The 17,910-nt window shown below is 39.9% G+C and overlaps 1 protein-coding gene across 2 annotated transcripts in view; it reads left to right on the top strand.

The window, feature by feature from the left end:
* Nucleotides 1-966, top strand: part of LOC140127432 (tetratricopeptide repeat protein 24-like) — a 46,471-nt gene extending 45,505 nt beyond the window's left edge. Inside the window, exon 9 of one of the 2 annotated variants that reach the window (XM_072148121.1) lies at nt 393-966. In XM_072148121.1, the coding sequence (XP_072004222.1) occupies nt 393-765 (373 nt within the window). In that variant the 3' untranslated portion in view covers nt 766-966. The remainder of the gene's footprint in view (nt 1-392) is intronic. The other variant, XM_072148122.1, reaches the window with a different exon arrangement.
* Nucleotides 967-17,910: the final 16,944 nt, after the last annotated feature.

Here is a 17,910-nt window from a genome sequence, read left to right as displayed (position 1 = left end):
TTATTTAATTTATTTAAATGAAGAAGAAGTGGCTCCCAGACAGGCTCAGGCTACTTCATGCCCCTGGTGCACTTTTCCCCTGCCTTCCTGCCCCCCTCACCCTATGTCATGGCAGCAAAAAGTAGTGCTATCCAGCAGTGTTAATAGTGTATTCTGCCTATCTCAGCGGATTTAAAGCTATGATTAGTAAAAAACTAGTACTACTGTACATTAGGAATGGTGAGGTTATTTAGCCTAGTGATTATGAAACACCATTAGCCATTAAGTCTTCCTGTAGCTGACATGTTCTAGGAAAGAATTAATGGTATGCTATGGACCTGTTGCCACACAAATACATGACAATTATAAAAAATGTTCTAATTTGTAAAAAAAAATCTTTGTGTCCTTTGCAGTTTAAATATTGATGTCACAACTTCTGAGAGCTCAGATGATGAGGAAGGGCACAACCATTCATCGCCTTCAAAAGTTCAACATTTTCAAAGTAGTGAGCAAGACATTTCAGAAAGTGAATCTATATCCCTGTATAGCCCACAGAGAATATTACTTCTATCTGAATTCAAAGACATTCCTGGAGAAGATGAAGAACAATCAGACTACAGTACAGATTCTGTGATGTCATATAAAGAAACCTATGAGGAAAACACAGATACACTTTGTGATGACAAATCCCCAGACCAATACTACATAAACTATAGGAGAATCTTACCCTATCAAAGACTTGGACTAATGAAACAGGAAATCAGGTACCTTCCCCAAAAATTATGATTCCAAAGTTCTAAAATCACAGATTCAACAAATCCAAAATAATATAAAATGCTTCTATTTTTGGTGTGAACTGGAGTTGGAGTTAACCTTGGAGTTGTGTGATATTTTGATCAATCATTTAATTCAAGGGATCTATCGTGTTTGGGCATCCATTACTCTGTAATCTTCTTAATTTTTATAATACAACAAGTGTGTGATCTGGACATTGCTTCTTCATTTACTAACATTACTAAATATCATCATCTCACCTCTGACCTTCAACAATTAACAATTGCCCTTTATTCCATAGAAGGAAGAAGGTAAGTGACTCTGAGACACCTTTCTGGGGAAAACAAAGGATTAAGATCAGAAAAAGTAGCTCATCTCAGCTGAATGATTTTTTGTTAAAGGATATTTTACACAAAGATAATCTAATCTATTCATAGACACAGTGGATAGGTTATAGATGTGTGGGGTTTTTGAGCCTTGTACACACATTGTAGGAAATCAGTTGTAGCTCAATGGGGTGTGACCTCTGGGACCCACACTGACTGCTAGAGGGAACCCTTGTAACCCTATCTGAATAGAATACTGCCACTAACTTGTTTCTGGTATGGATAGAAATCATGAAGTGATCTACATCGCTATCCCCAGCTGTCCTGTAAGAATGAATTTAATGGCTGCTTGCATGTGTGACTACCAGTACCATAAGATAAGGGTCCAAGTGACCCTGCTCTTGTGATTGTGGGGATCCAAGTAGTTGGATAAACCCCAACACTTGTCTACAATTTAGCCAGTTTTATAGCCTTAATAGTCTCGGGGAGCATGCACAGATCATAAGAACCCTTCTTTGAAAAGAAAGAGTTAGGTGCCTATAAAATTCAGTGAAGCACCGAGATAGGAGCTCTCAAGGAAATTGGATTGGGTTGCTTTGAGAAAAGCTCACTCACGTGGGAAAAGGAGACAGAATATATTGTGTAAAATTCAATGATACTTTGTAGCTCTTTTACTTTTGACTGTATATGTGAAATCAAAGGATTGAGCAAGTTAAAATGCAACCGATTCTTCACTCTCCCTGACGCTGGGGAAGAATAGGGACACCTGCATACATAGATGGATGTTTTGCCAAATTGGACAGGTTTGTCTGACATTCGTCTAATTTGTAAACATTACATACATCTTAACTAAAACTTTTTTAATAAAATATTGAAAACAGGTTTTTCTAATCCCTCTAAAGGAGATCTACCATCAAAATTAAACGTGATAAACCATGAACACTAACTCCTAGATCCAGGCACCGTGACTGTGGTAATCTTCTTATATTTGTTATCCATGGCCTCCTTACTTCTAAAATCAACTTTTAAAGCATCCTAATAAGCAATAAGTGCTCGGGGGACGTTACCATAGCCCCTCCATGCTGTTTTTACTGGCTGTTGCATTCTTTAACTCCCTCCCATCCACACTTCCTTCCTCCCTCTGCCTGCAGAGCAGCAGAGAAAATGTCAACACACAGTGGGAGGGGGGAAGTGCTCCTCCACAGTGTAAAAGCCTGTGCAGCAACAGCACAGGTGGGGTCAGGTATTGCACCCCCCCCCCCCCCAGAGCCCTTCTGCCTCAATAGCATAATTTTCAAAAGTTGATTCTTAAAAGGAGGGATAACACATTTAAGAAGCTTACCACCCTCACAGTGACTGTTTCCCTGGTTTATCATGCTTGATATTGATGGTAGATTTCCTTTAAAGGGAACCTGTCATCAGAAATTCCTAAACAACTATTACCAGCATGTTATGAAGCAGATTCACACCTTCCACATCATGTGTCTTTCATGGCTCAGTAAAACAGAAGGGCAGCAATCACCAATCTTGAGTAAAGATTTCCAAATGGTGGTGCTTGCAGCCAGAGGTTCTGATGCCAAAACCCAGTAACAGACAATCTTCATGGAGGAAGCCACAGCATTGCAAGATTAAATCCCAAAAAGTTGTATTCACAAGTTCTCCAAGCATGATAAGCACATCGTTTCGATTCACGATGAATCTTTATCAAGAATGGCTCAGTGTGATGGCATCATTCAGAAAATCAAGTTTGAAGTGAGCTGTAAATTGGTTGTATAGGGTCATGGAGGCGGAGAACTCAGCATTGAAGTCAAGCTCTCTTCACCTCAGAATGAAGGAGATCTGGTTAGTGATGTGATTGGATGTAGGGCAAGCAATTACAGTGAAGAGGGCATTCTGAAGTGAGGAAAGCTTGATCTCAAGGTTAAACTCTTTTCCTCCTTGACTTTATGCAAACAAATTACCGTATATACTCGAGCACAAGCCGACCCAAGTATAAGCCAAGGCCCCTAATTTTACCACAAACACCTGGTAAAACCTATATATTTTTTTTACTCGAGTATAAGCCGAGTTTGGGTTTTCAGCACATTTTTTTGTGCTGAAAAACTAGGCTTATACTCGAGTATATATGGTACATGTCACTTCAAAGTTGATTTTCTGGACGATGCCACCACGCTAGGCCATAAAATAGGCATGCTTTAGAAGGTGTTCAGCTGCTTGATGATATACTGGTAGTGGTTTATTAGGTCAATTTCTCCTGACAGGTTCCCTTAAAGAGAACTGTCAATCTCTGCTTGTTTCCATTTACAAACCTTTAGAGAAGACCTGTCACCATATTTTGATCACCCTGACTAACAATTCCAGCTGATAAAGGGTTACAAGACCTCCCCATATCACCTAAAATTAGCTGCCAGTGAGGCACTGTAGCTTAATTACAGACTTTTTCTGTTATACAATTACCTTTCTGACTCATGTTACCTGACTGTGACTCTTCTTTCCCTTTCTTCTCCTTGGCTCACCATTCTCCTACAAACTACCCCAAATAGCCAGATCATACTTGACAAAGGTCATAATGACCGAAATGTTGTAAACTATTTCTGATCTGTACAATAATATATAATTTGTGTTTATTTACTACGGTGAAGGCTATACTGTGTGAAATATTCACTGAAATAAAAAATCAAAAAAATCCAGTTCGGTGTGTGCCATGTTCTCTATTTGGATTAAAGACCGATTCAAAATCCTACATTGAGCACCACCCCCAAATGGTGTGCGGTTACTACTGTTTCTACGTGTCTTCTCCTTTCCCAGGCTGCCAGTGAAAGATGCCCCCATTATTTTGCCGGACAGCTCTGTGTCTCTTCAAATCACTGACCTGCCCAATTGTGCTTAGGGATTGTCTGCTAATATTTAACTACAGACATATAAAACTCTACGTACATGGGAAATATTGTGTAAATCTTTTTACACTGTGCCTTGTGTTACATTCATGTGACCATAGTGACATCATTGCAGGTCCTTTAGCCTTCTAACAATAGCAAACTGCACACCATGTATGTGATCACATGAAATCACAGCAGTCTCCATGGAGGATGGAGAGGAGTAGAAGTCCATGGAGGCTGCTGTGACTTCATGTGATCACATAGATAAATACATGGGGTACAGTTTTCTATTGTTAAGAGGCTAAAGCACCTTAGAGGACATCACCCTGGTCACATGACAGGAACTGCGACCAGTAAGGAGGCATAAGGCACAGGGAGGAGTAGATTGGAGGGGCCGTATGAGCAGGGCACACTCCCTTTGATGAACATTTTTTAGCTAAAAGAAGGGTGTTATTTAGTTAATAGAGCTCTATAGCAACCTGTCACTGGCTGTATATGTGCATATGTGGTGACAGGTTCCCTTCAAATGTACAGCAATAGTAAACTCTACATAACGGATACAATAACACAGAGGATACCCAACCAGCACACAGGGACAAGCTTGATATCTGTGTAAGTTTAGAATTACTTTATGGAGCCATGAGACTTTAGTTACATCAGAAAAAAAATACTCTTGTCTAGTCAAGGATATATATGTTAATCAAAGCTATACACAAAAATACCAAAATTTGCAACTGTGGCAATGTTCTTCAAAGTGAATAAAATATTTTCCTGTTATGAGTGACTGCCCTTGATCTGAATAATTCAAAAGGAATGCGATTACAGTCAGATCTGAGTGTAGTGAGATCTGAAATATGCAGACAATGCAAAGTAAATATATGAATATTAACAATTTTAAGATGTGATACAAAATTATGCTTTCTAGACTGTATTCTATGAAATATATATTTTCTGTTTTCTGTTGACTCAGCCTCTTTGTGTATATCAGACCGTGTTCACATAGAATATACTTGGTTTAGCTTTTTGCATTCATATTTTTATCCCCCACTCAAATCAGGAATGGGCCTAATATAAAAGAAAACTTTGTTTTCTTTGATGCATTGGATATCTATTGATAAAATAAATCATCACACGATCAAAAGACTCCTCTAGATGTTTTGCCGTCCATACCCGGCATATTGTATTGGAAACATCAACATATATAAGCAGAGACTGATCCCCAAGAGTGGTAAATAGTGCCTAAAAACTTTATTATATCACATTAAAAATTGCACAAAAATTTGTGTGACCTGGGGTGAACCCGGGTATCTGTAATATGTCTTGGTTCTGACAGATGCCCCGCAGAAATATGGTTGGGTAAATCAATACAAAATATTGTCCTTTATACTCACAGTCAGATATTGGCAAAAAAGTCCTTACCATGATTCAGACGTACTGTGGTGGCAATATTAACGGGAATGGGGTGTGTTTCAGGGGGCACTGTCCCTGTCGGATCCCCAATAACTCCTGCTCTTACAAGAGCAGTACCAGGACTGTCCCTGTAGCTTTACGCTTTCCCCCCATCTGCATACGCTTCCCTGATGCTTTTCATCAAAAAATGGGATCTTCAGAGGGACTTGTGTGCTGAGATAGCAAAAGAAGAAAGTGCACCAGTTTAAAGTGCAATATATGTGCAGGTCATGCTGTGCGCCTAGCCCCTGGAGAGCCGCTGGTCCCACGTCCCGGTGGTGGATCACAGGACCCTGATGAGTGGTATGGCAGTAGGTTAGCGCCACTACAACCTATTTCCGCCCTTTTAAACTAAAAGTTCTGCCCCTCCCGGTATCCGATTGGCCGCTGCTACTCCAGGCATCTCATTGGTCGGCAGCGATATGTGTCGCTGCAGACCATAATGGAGACATAACTACAAAATGGAAAAAAGAAAAAAGTAAGTGGTGCTCACCCCATATGGTGCATGTCCTTCTTAGGCGTTGCCGTGCTGGAAATGGAAAGCGCTTGGTCTGGGTCCAAGGATATACAATTGAAGAGAAAAAGATATAAAATCTGCACTGGCAAAAGATGGACTTATGAGTATAAAAAGAAAAAGTTTATTTTAGTCCATGAAAGTTAAAAATGACATCATAGTAGACAAGCAAAAAAGAAAAAAGAGAAAAAGAAGAAAATAATAATAACAATGGGTGCATGCGCTGGGAGAGCCATTACAACCTATTTCTTCCCTTTTAAGCTAAAAGCTCCACCCCCCCCCCCCCCCGGTACCCGGTTGCTGCATGAGTATTCAGGCACGAGTGTGTCTCCTAGGAGATGCGTCTACATGGCTCTACATAAGGGTCCTGCGATCCACCACTGGGACGTGGGACCAGCGGCTCCCCTGGGGCTAATTGCACTGCAATTACCTGCATGATTATGCGTGCACGAGCATCTCCTAGGAGACACGTCTACATGGCTTTCCCAGGCAAAACTTACGCACTTGGCTAGGCTCACAGCATGCCCTGCACATATATTGCACTTTAAAGTGGTACACTTTCTTCTTTTGCTACCTCAGCACACAAGTCGCTCTAAAGATTCCATTTTTTGATGAAACGCGTCAGGGAAGCGTATATGGACGGGGGAAGCATAAGGTTACAGGGACAGTCTTGGACCCGACAGGGACAGTTATTGGGGACCTGACAGGGACATTCCTGTTAATATTGCCACCACAGTACGTCTGAATCATGGTAAGGACTTTTTTGCCAATATCAGACTGTGAGTATAAAGGACAATATTTTGTATTGATTTACCCAACCATATTTCCGCGGGGCATCTGTCAGAACCAAGACATATTACAGATACCCGGGTTCACCCCAAATCACATAAATTTTTGTGCAATTTTTAATGTGATATAATAAAGTTTTTAGTAGTAGTTTTTAGGCACTATTTACCACTCTACATTCACACTGCCGTATGGAGGACGTATATACGGCCGACGTATATACAGCCGATATACGTCCTCCATAGACGGCAATGGGCACACGGCGCCCTACGGGAGCGGTACGGTGCAGCAAACGTGCGGCACCGTACCGCTCCGTACCTGGGAAAAAGATTGGACCTGTCCTATCTTTTCCCGTAGTACGCCTCCGTGCGCCATGTATCTCTATGGAGAGGGGCGGGGTGAGCTGCGCTCACCTCCTCCTCCTCTCCCTGTGCACTGCCGTTGCCCGCTATGGTACGGTGATGATTTCACACTGAGGATATTTTTGCTTATCTGGACACATAAACAGTCCCTAATAATATGGAAGATTCAGCAAGATGCCTCTGAGAAGCTTTCCGCCCTGTTCCCAGGTCAAAACTACTTTGCATAAATTTTAAGTATGATAAACATTACCATACATAGACCCTTCTGAGGAACACTAGTCCACCTGTCTTGGTCTCCCAATCTGAGGTCTTGTAACACTTCCATGGGGTGTTACCTTTTACTGGGTCTTAATGCAAGATAGATAAATTTCCAAAAGCTGGAAATCTGGGGAAATTCCATTCATCCTATCATCTTAAAATGTTCAGCTGTGCATTCTGGCATCTGCAATTCAAGAACACTACCCTAGATTAAAATTTCTCAATGTGAAAAAAGTCTAAAAGTAAAACATTTATTGTAAAGTTTTTCCTCTAAGAAAAGCACAACCACTTTTATCACTGCCAATATTATCAGAATATCCAGTGAATGTTTTCTTTGTGGTGATAGCCTAGGTGCCACATCTTCTATACAGCCAATGCAAAGTAACAGGAATAGGCTGGAGACCAGGCCAATAAAAACAATAGAAAGAATTTTATCTTTAATATAATATTATGTTATATAACTGCTCTCAGGTTTTTTCAAAAGTCACGCACTTTTTTAGTTTACCATTACAGAGCTCATCTGTGGTAGAAATTGTACTTCCAAGAGGTCCCATTTAATAAACTGTACAATGTACTGCGAAGCTTGGAAAAAAAATGCCAAAGTATGTGTTCTAGGGTAAGGGGGTAGATTAGAATTTTTTGATGCTTAGGCTCAGACAATGTACTGCAATACTACAGTATTGTAAATTTTCTATTGACTTATGCGTACGTATGCCCGAATGGCTACGGCCGGAAAGGCATATGTACGGCGCCATGGAGAGGAGGAAGGTGACCACTCCCCTCACCATAGACAATGCACTTACAAGCACCAGGAAGAAGAAGGTGATCTCCGTCGGACCTGATGCGGTAAGCGACACATGCAGGGCGCACGATCTTAGTGAGTCGTGGCACAGTGCATGATTGTTGGACTTCCTGTGAACTCCATCGGAGAGGTAAGTAAATGTTTATGGACCATAGCACGGAGACAGATAGGATATGTCCTATCTTTTCCACGGGTATGGAGTGGTACGGTGCCACACTTGTGTGGCACCGTATCGCTCTGTGCCCCCATTGCTGTCTATGGGGACATATAGGTCCCCCATACGGTGGTATGAATGCAGCCTTAGGCTACATTCACACAAATGTATGGGGGACATATATACGGTACATATATATACAGCATATATATGTCCCCCATACATCGCAATGGCCTCAAGGCACCGTACGGGAGTGGTACTGTGCAGCACACGTGCGGCACCATGCCGCTCCGTACCACATAGAAAGATAGGACATGTCCTATCTTTCAACGGAATACGGTGCTAGGCTCTATGTTAGGCTATGGAGAAGGGCAGGGGTGAGCACGCTCTCCCCCTCCTCCTCTCCTGGGCACTGCGGTAGTGTGAATGTAGCCTTAGGGAGATTTCCCCAACAGGAATCATTAAGTGACTGGGATGGAAGCTTCCAAGAGCTTCTTAGCTGTTCTAACAATGGTCACCACCCTCTGACGACATTGCCCACATGCTGCTGCTGTTAAATTACCACCATTAAGATGGCCATAGCACTTGACAGGTTGTCAGCAATGATCACTTTTGGCATCAATAACAGTTGTTAGTGGTGGGGTTAACTTGGATTATCATGTCACTGTCCACTTGCCATGTCTTATATTAAACACCAAAAGTGTCTGTACTCCAGTGCGGCCTCAGTTTGTATACAGCAACTATAGTGGTGATATTGCACAGCATGTTTGACATCTGGGGCTAGTCACAGGCTGCAATGGTACAATATAATAAGACATTTGATGACACTTTTAAAGTGCTTTTTAAGCAGAGGTTGGATCATGGTTAATGTATACAGCACACAGCAAGTGAACATATCTCAAGAAAATTATCTACAGTACAAAAGAATGGCTCAGTGAATGTACATTAAAATATTAAAATGTTGTGCAATGCAGATTTTTCCTTTGACATTTAAAGTATAGGATGGGGAGCAATTTACATTTCTGAAAAGTAGCCATGACAATACAATACTTGGTTGCTCTACATACCAGAAGCAGAATGTTACTTTCTACATTCACTCGTATGACACGGATTTAGAAAATCCATTCATAGTCTTGTAAGGAAAAGTTATTATTGCACTGGATTTGTTGTAAAATATTGACCTTCAAAGTTCCATTGTTGTTGAAGAATGCCGAAACTCTGACTACACTTTCGCATTGTATTTACCCTAAAGTTCTGACTCAAGCCAGTATAGTATTATACTAGGGAATTGTGTTCTTCCTGACCAATTCTCCAACATAATGTGCCTATTGAAATTATTTCCTTTCCCAGCATTAGCAATATCAATAATAGGTCTACAAGAATGAAGGAATTAAATACTTTTTTCATCTACCCTGCAGGTATACTCAGCAAATTGTGGCATAGGTATAATGCTGGTGGTGATTAAGGTCACTTGTGGCTTTTGTGACATTTGTTCATAACATAGATTTTCTATTAAAATCTAAAGGGGGCCAAAGAATCTAACTGCATGTTGTCAGCTGCTGGTTGTACACATAAAACAGTAACAAACTTGCCCACAAACTTTGCATTAACAAATATTGCAATTGAACACAAGAAACATTGGAATATATCTTATCATAGCAAATAATGTCCTTCTCCACTTAATTTGGCTCTTGTCATCTTGCCTTCTTAAATGGCTCAATTTTTTAATTCTCTCTTATATTTGTTTAGTAAGGAAGAAAAACAGAAGCTTATAGAGGTTTTAGATTCCATACTGTAGGTCACCAACCACCAGCAAAAAGACGACTACAAACTACACATATGTAATTAATTAATAAAATTAAGAAATAAAAAGATTATTTTATCTATGGCATATTTGCACTCTATACCCTGCATCCAGAAACTCTTTTGAGATACAAACATGTAAAAAAAGAGGTGTCCAAGTTTAGAAAGCCTTCCCTGCATACAGGGCTTTTTTCCAGACATCTAAAAATCATAAAATCAATGAATGTAAGAAATACCACTGTTGTTACAGCTGTTTAATAGTTTTGATCTTATGGGCCCTGCAGCTTGCTTTGTAAACCAAAAAAACCCTTAACCCCTAACAAGTCCCGCATCTGCTTTTTATGGCAGTCATTGATTTCTACGGTGGCACATCAGAAGAAGATTGCAGGTCATCACAACTTTGCTACCAGTGTTTGGCTGTGTTATCACAGTGTTGCACTGGCACCAACACCAGGGATTGTAAGAACCCTGATCCCAGGTGTTTAGCCCCTTAGACAATGCAGTCAAACATAGATCATAGTGTATATGTGGTTACAGGCTAGATAGCTATAATAGTATTTATCCTATGTAGCAAAAAGTATTTAAAAAATATTATGGAAAAACAATGTCCAAATAGACATCACTCGAACCAAAAGAAAGTGATTTAAAAAACCCTGAAAAATCAAGGAGTCACAAAGTTACAGCCAAAAAATTTATAACTCTTAAGGCGACAGTGCAAAACATTATTTTATTCACCACAAAAAAAGTCTCTTTTCAAATATAGTTGAATTTTAAAAAAAACTGTTACTTTTTATATTTAAACAAAAATCAAGCATTCACAAAGCTAATTTTTTTTTTAAAAAAAAGCTCCTGGTATAAAAATTTATAGTTCTTAAGGCTAGGATGTGAAAATGTATTTTTTCACCACAAAAAAATGTTACTTTTGAAATGTAGGTTAATTTGTTTTCATACTATTTCTATTTATGTTGCATTATAATTGGAACAAATTTATAAAATATTGGGTTCTTTGTTACTAAAACCTTTAAGTACTATATATTAAGACATAACCCAAAATATTTAAAATTACATAAACCTACACAGCTAAATATTTAGCTTGTTCAAGGCATTGAAAAGATTTGCCATCTTTTAATGTGTTTTTCTATGCTTGTCGTCACAATGTAGTGAACAATTAAAAAAAGATACATCTGCACTGAAGAGCATTGCATTTTAGGACAGATACTGATAGTACAGAATTAGCATGTAAATTGTGCAACACAGCTTTAAATTTACTGATTTGTTATTTACTGTCCAGTAAGAGTAAATTAAATTTTTGTAACTTGTCATTTTCTGAATTTTCTGTAAATTCATATCATCAATCCTACATAAAAACACTTAAAAAAACAGTAATTGCTTTTTTAATTTAAATTGGAGAAGCAAAAGTGGATCTGACAGTGTATAGTGTTGTCATATTTATGACATTGCTGCATTATTGGTATCTGTAATGTGCAACTCATGTCATGTACATCCGTCTTTACCCCAAGAAAATAACATGGTACTAGGGGCATCACTAGGTTTAAACCATTACATTCATCTAAGCTGGTCTAATGTGCAATACAGAAAATTATGGAAAATTACATCTTCTCACCATCCTATTGCTGTATTTATCACTTTTGTCTGCCTGCACCAGCAAGTTTTCAGGAAAGGTTTTCTTGTCAGTTACCCAAAATCTATCCAGCGTACTGCAAAAAATATAAAACAGAGTGGAGGGATTGAAGAGGGAAGCTGCTGTAATTACTCCATCAGAGTTCTAGCCATCACAGAAATCCTGACACATATAGTATAGTATACTTTTTAAATATTCTTGTAATGATTAGGCATGTACAGACCATGCCGAATATTTTATGTTCAGGCTTCCATGATGTCATTTAGATGTTGGGGTTAGCACCCGAGATGGGTCGTCCTGAGCTTCAGCAAGAAACCATGGCACCCAGCACCGAACAGCAGAGGTCCATACAAAAGAACATTCATTTCACAGGAATATTGGGGGCCAAAGAAAGAAAGTGGAGTGGCAGCTACCAAAGGATACAAAGAGTTGGAGTAGTTGCAAGTAGTTGATCTGATACTCAACCTTTACAAGATTTTTTGGTGTAGATAATCCCCCATCTACATATCAGCTATTGTCATTAATTATTCATATGGCAGAGCCAGAAGTGCGAGTTTTAACATCTCTTGATTTTCACCCCAGAGATTGTCCCAAATTTAGTTCCGTTCAGTCAATAATCAGTAATGATAAAATAAATTAAAATAAATCAGTACATTAAAAATAGTCAATTGATAGATATGTAAAATGCAAGTTTACATAGAGATGTGCCATTATTCCATAATGGGGGACCGCACAGTAGAAGTTTAAATCCACAACATAAATTTTACTTTTTGCTTCCAAGGAATACAATATGTGAACATTCAGAGTAATTTTCTAAAAGTTCATTATATTATAGTCGTTGGCAAAAGTTGTGAAGATATTGTAGGGGATGTTTTTGGAATTATTGGAATCCCAACACATAACCACTTGTCACAAGAATGGGTTTCCAAATTCTCTAAATGAATGGATCTGCAGGCTCCAAAAGACAGTTAATGGAAAGGAAGGGCGACTAATCATTAACTTTACAATTTGAACAAGCCCCTGTTGTTATGTGCTTTTGCAGTACATATAATATATTAAGACTTAATTTATGCATTATAAGGTAAATATAAGCATTACACCTGTGAAAAATAATATGGTAGCTCTCTGTTTATTGCCTAAAAACTTTCCACAAAACACACTGGGGCTCATTTACTAAGGGTCCGCAGATCGCATTTTCGTCGGGTTTCCCGCCGATTCTCCTGTTGCGCCACATCGCGCCAAGGATTGTGTCGCACGCAATCGGATTTTGCCACATCAGTGCCGGCTTGCACGTGACAGAAATCGAGGGCCGTGCCGTCGGACAACCCAACGAATTCGGACAACGCGCAAGATTTAACATTTAGAATTGTGTCGCAAGACACGCACTTACAAGCACCGGGAAGAAGGTGGTAAACTCCGGCGAACCTTGGCGCGGAAGCCAGACTTCATCCTCGTCGGACCGTCTAAATCGGGGATCGCGAAAGGAAATAAGTAAATTTGCCCTATTGTCAGTCGCCAAAATTTTTTGTTAGTACTGTACATAAGCCTCAGCGTTGTTCATCAGTACAGAGTTCTCACTGCGGCACTATGGGACTCGTAGCCTGCAAGAGCGATATAACAAGTGTGAGTTCCTTGGCTATTTTCATCACTTCCATAAACTTGATTGCAGAGTGACAACGCATGGGCATAAGACTTGGCATTCTGCGTGGCTACAATTGTGTGTCATATGTCATAAACACTTTTCCTGACAGTACTCCTTTAAACATAGAGGCCACATTGATTCCAATGTCACTGAACGTAATATGTAGGGATTTGTACTGTGTTTTCTGTAACTGCATAATTTAAGAACTGTTGTTTTGGTGGAAATGCAATTGTGTGTGTACAAGAATGAACACTACTAAGAATTCAATATATATGCATATATGAAAATAAGAAAAACGGCAGCACTCCAATTAGTAAAAAACAGACGTGGTCTTTTATTCCACCTCGTGCGACGTTTCGGCTGTATCCCAGCCTTTGTCAAGCGAAAGGCTGGGATACAGCCGAAACGTTGCACGAGGTGGAATAAAAGACCACGTCTGTTTTTCACTAATTGGAGTGTTGCCGTTTTTCTTATTGTTGTTATCCAATGGACTCTGACTGGTGAGAGTGTAGGATCTTCTAAAAGACTGTGCTGCTGTTTTTTCTATATATATATATATATATATATATATATATATATATATATATATATATATGCACATTGATCTTTTATGACCCTAGCAATGCTCCTGTCGCTGCGTGTTCAGACCAAGTTTTCCAATAATTCTCATAGCGGTTAAAGAAACAATGGAGAAACTACACACCCATTCTGTAACATCGCCTCACTGGGGCCTAGCCTTTTCTGGCTTGTATCCCTTATATACCTTAGTGGCTGACGGAGAGAGGTCGGGGGAATAGGCATCGTCGATGCCTGGCAGGTCTCAGGAAGCACAAGAAAGGAGGGAGAGGCTGAAGGTATAGGATGTTTCTCCCGGGGGCAACCCTCTTTGTAGGTGTAGGGATGTGATGGTATATGGGGTGTCCTTGATGTTATCAACCTTACACAGGGATCACTCGGAGACAAGGGATGTCAACCATAAAATTTACAGTTTGCTTATTCTGGAATACGGCAATGGGCAAAAGAACAGGTACATTCAACTGGTTCAAGGTTGCTAGTCGGAAGATGTTCTGCAGAGGTTGCTCACAGCCTGGTATAGATTCAGGCCGGAGGCGAGGAGTTACTATGCAGTACTCCAAGACAGGCTCTGGTTTAAATTCTGGAAATGCCAGAAAGAGACCAGAATTTTCCACCCCAAGGTTGGATAACACCCCTACTGGTGTTATCCAACCAGCACCTCTGTACAGTAAAGAAAATAATAACAATGCATGTGATTGGTCACATATACAGTATACAGTATGTATACAGTATACATTCCTTCTAAGGCAGATATTTAACAGCTGCATTAGCGATTATAGACACCAGAGGGTTCACAAAGGTGATCAATCTTTGTGGCATACATATATCTTTCTGAAGCATTATTTCATAATGCGCTGTATTGGCAGGGGTGTTACACTTCACTCACTTAGGTTATAGGAACTTTGGGTGTACAGACCCAGTTATTCAAATGTGGAACTTAAAAATTTTAATTTGAACTTCCATTAATGCAAAATCATTTTTTTTAAACAGAAGCTCCATCAATCTAGAATTAGAAAATTTTAAATTGTTCCATTAATTCAGAATTAAATTTATTTTTTAGTTTGAACTTTCAGGAATGCAGAATTGAAAAATTGACATTCCAGGAATAATATTGATAATCTTTATTTATGTAGCGTTTTACAAATCAAAGGGGACATATACAAATAAAATAACCCATTACAGAGCACAAACATAGTCATGCTCGCAAGGGCTTAGAGTCTATGATTTGGAAATATACTTGGGTGGAAGTTTGCATTATGAAATTGTCGGTCTTTGGGGATCCCTAGCAGATTGATTGTGTCAGAAAACTGTCCAGTGTGACCCAATAGTCTCCCTTCCTGAACCTAAGTCTGCGATCTTGACAGATTTGGGATTATCAGAACTTATTCAGACACCGGCAAAACCAAGTTGCGTGGGATCCATTCTTTGTTCATCTTAATAACTGTTACAATATCTACATTGGTTGTAGAGAGGCAGATCCTCTTGCCGATGACATTACCGGAGGTGCTGAACACACTCTCGGACAGCATCTGCAAGGCATAGAGGTCAAGTTCGGGCAACGTGCCCAATTTTCTCACCCATAAATTGAACAGGGAGGACCCATTAAGCAGCACCAGAAGACATGTGGACAGATAATCCTCTACCATGAGAGTCATATTCTACCTCCTGGTACTATGTGCCCAAAACAATGATGGTGAGATTGAGAAGATGTGAACATGGCATTAGACATTGTGGCCATGCTAACTTTGCCAGTGTTTCCTTTGCGTTGGTGACTTCCTTATCCACCTCTTCCAATTACACGCCTATACCCCCCACCCCTCCTCTGAACCTCTGACACTTGCTAAAATTAGTATTTGATTTGTTTTTAATTTCTCTTATTTCTTTATTTTATTCTTCATTTTATATCCATTTTTTTAAATACTTTACCCAACCCATATTTTTAAGGACAATTTCCCTGTTTAGAGCTGGGCAGTTCAAAAATGCATCTGGATACCCTTTAATGGCAGTGAGAGGAAGGGCCCGGTTTTTCCGATTGCGTCTTTTATGGCAGTGAGAGGAGCCCCACTAGTTGTGGATTTTCTGACATTGATGGCTCACTGGCAGATTTAGTTACTATGCCTCCATCTTAGACATTTCTTTGATTATATTTAGTGTAGAATCGTCAAGTTGCACCATTGATTTACTGAAAAGTCCTATCCCTGAACTAATTGCTCTAGCTCAGTGGTTGTTGCAGGAGTGAAAAACCAATAAGCAGGATGAAGAGCTTTGTCAGTATCTTAAAACATTTGTAGACTGCAAACAAGACATTTATGCTTGTCCTCATTAACATCATATTAACACTTCATGGGACCTTCATAGCAGAGACCCCGCCACACCAGAGAGGAATGTAACACTTCTCCCTCTCTGTACATTATTTTGGACACAGCTTGATTGTTTGGCCATCTAGTAACCAAGAGCAATCCATATGATAAACATACTGCAGAAATCAATGAATATTATCGGTTATCGACAAATAAAATTCCAGCAAAGAAAATGGTATGTAAACATTTGATCTAGGTACTACTGTACACTATTCACTGACAGGAGCATCTTTACGATAAAGGTATTACTGAACGCTGTTCACTGACAACACTATTTTTCTGATTCATGTATCCGTGTGACAACACTTTTCTGAGGCAAAAAGTAAAGCGCAATATTGTCTGAAAACATAGTTCTGAAGTACATATGAAAGCGCAATATCATCTAATGACACTGTTCTGAAGTGCATATGAAAGCGCAATATTCTCTGACAACAATATTCTGAATACTATACAGAGACAAGAAATTCAAGATTTTAATGGATGATTACAGTTAATACTAACAATCAGGTCTGTCTGGTGTTGGGAAGTATTGCTGTATAATCCTGTATAATCAGGTATTATTATATATCATAATATTAACTGTAAGAACATCCCTGCACTAATGCAATCCTTCGCAGTGTCCTTACAAGGGCAATTATTTCAGCTTTCCACCTTTCACTAATAATATGAGCTTCTTCTATACACCTAAGTTCCCTGGCAAAGGCAAATGCTGCTGTTTCACAAGACCCTGACCCAATGATGAGCAGAAAGTTCTAACTAGCTATATCTGCTATATGTAATGGAGTCTGGACATGTAACCCTGCTCTAGCCCAGCCAATCACAGGTAATCATAGAGGACATGCCTGTGGTTGCTAAGAGGCTGGAAGCTGCTTCATTGGCTGTTTCAGCAGTCAATGAAGCAGCTTCACACTTTTTTCCCAAACACTGCTGCAAATGTTACTGTATGTAAAAAAAAGGGTATGGTTAGATATAATTCTTGGTTACTGCTTTACATGGGTTTTCCAGGCTCTGGAAGCTAAAGTAACTTGCTCTTGCCACTGCACACAGGTTGCTGCAAACACCGGAATAAGTGCTTGACAATACTGATCTGATATTGTAGGAAGATCAGTATCCTAGATTAAGATGCATATATGGTTTTGTCACGGGTGCTCCTGCGATCCATGTCCCGGGTCGCAGGTGCACCCGTGCCCCTCTCTATGCTGCCAGCTTTCCCCAGGTTTACTCGTGTCTCTGCATTCCTGCTCCATCCCTGGCTTCCTAGCACGCGTCCCCGCCTCCTAGGGTGCGCGTGCGCCAACGCTCATAGATTTAAAGATCCAGCGCACCGCTGATTGGTGCTGACCATTTCCTGGATATGAATAAAATCCGGCCTCTCCCACTACTCCCCGCTGGATCTTTGTGCCAAGTGCCTTTGAGAAAGCTATTTCATGTGTTTTGCTTTTTTTTACGAATTCTGTTATTGACTCCGATTTCGTGCTGCCTCTCCGGCCCTACCGCTACATCCCCGACTCCGATCCTGTGCTGCCTGTGAAAACCGGCTACCACTTAGACTCTGGTCCCAGTTTTCGGCTCATGTCATCGTCCGCAGTGGTACAGAGGATCCA

This window comes from Engystomops pustulosus, chromosome 4 (genome assembly GCF_040894005.1).
Source record: "Engystomops pustulosus chromosome 4, aEngPut4.maternal, whole genome shotgun sequence".
NCBI lineage: Eukaryota > Metazoa > Chordata > Amphibia > Anura > Leptodactylidae > Engystomops > Engystomops pustulosus.
The sequence above is the reverse complement of the archived record's forward strand: the minus strand, read 5'-3'. Positions and strand labels throughout refer to the sequence as shown.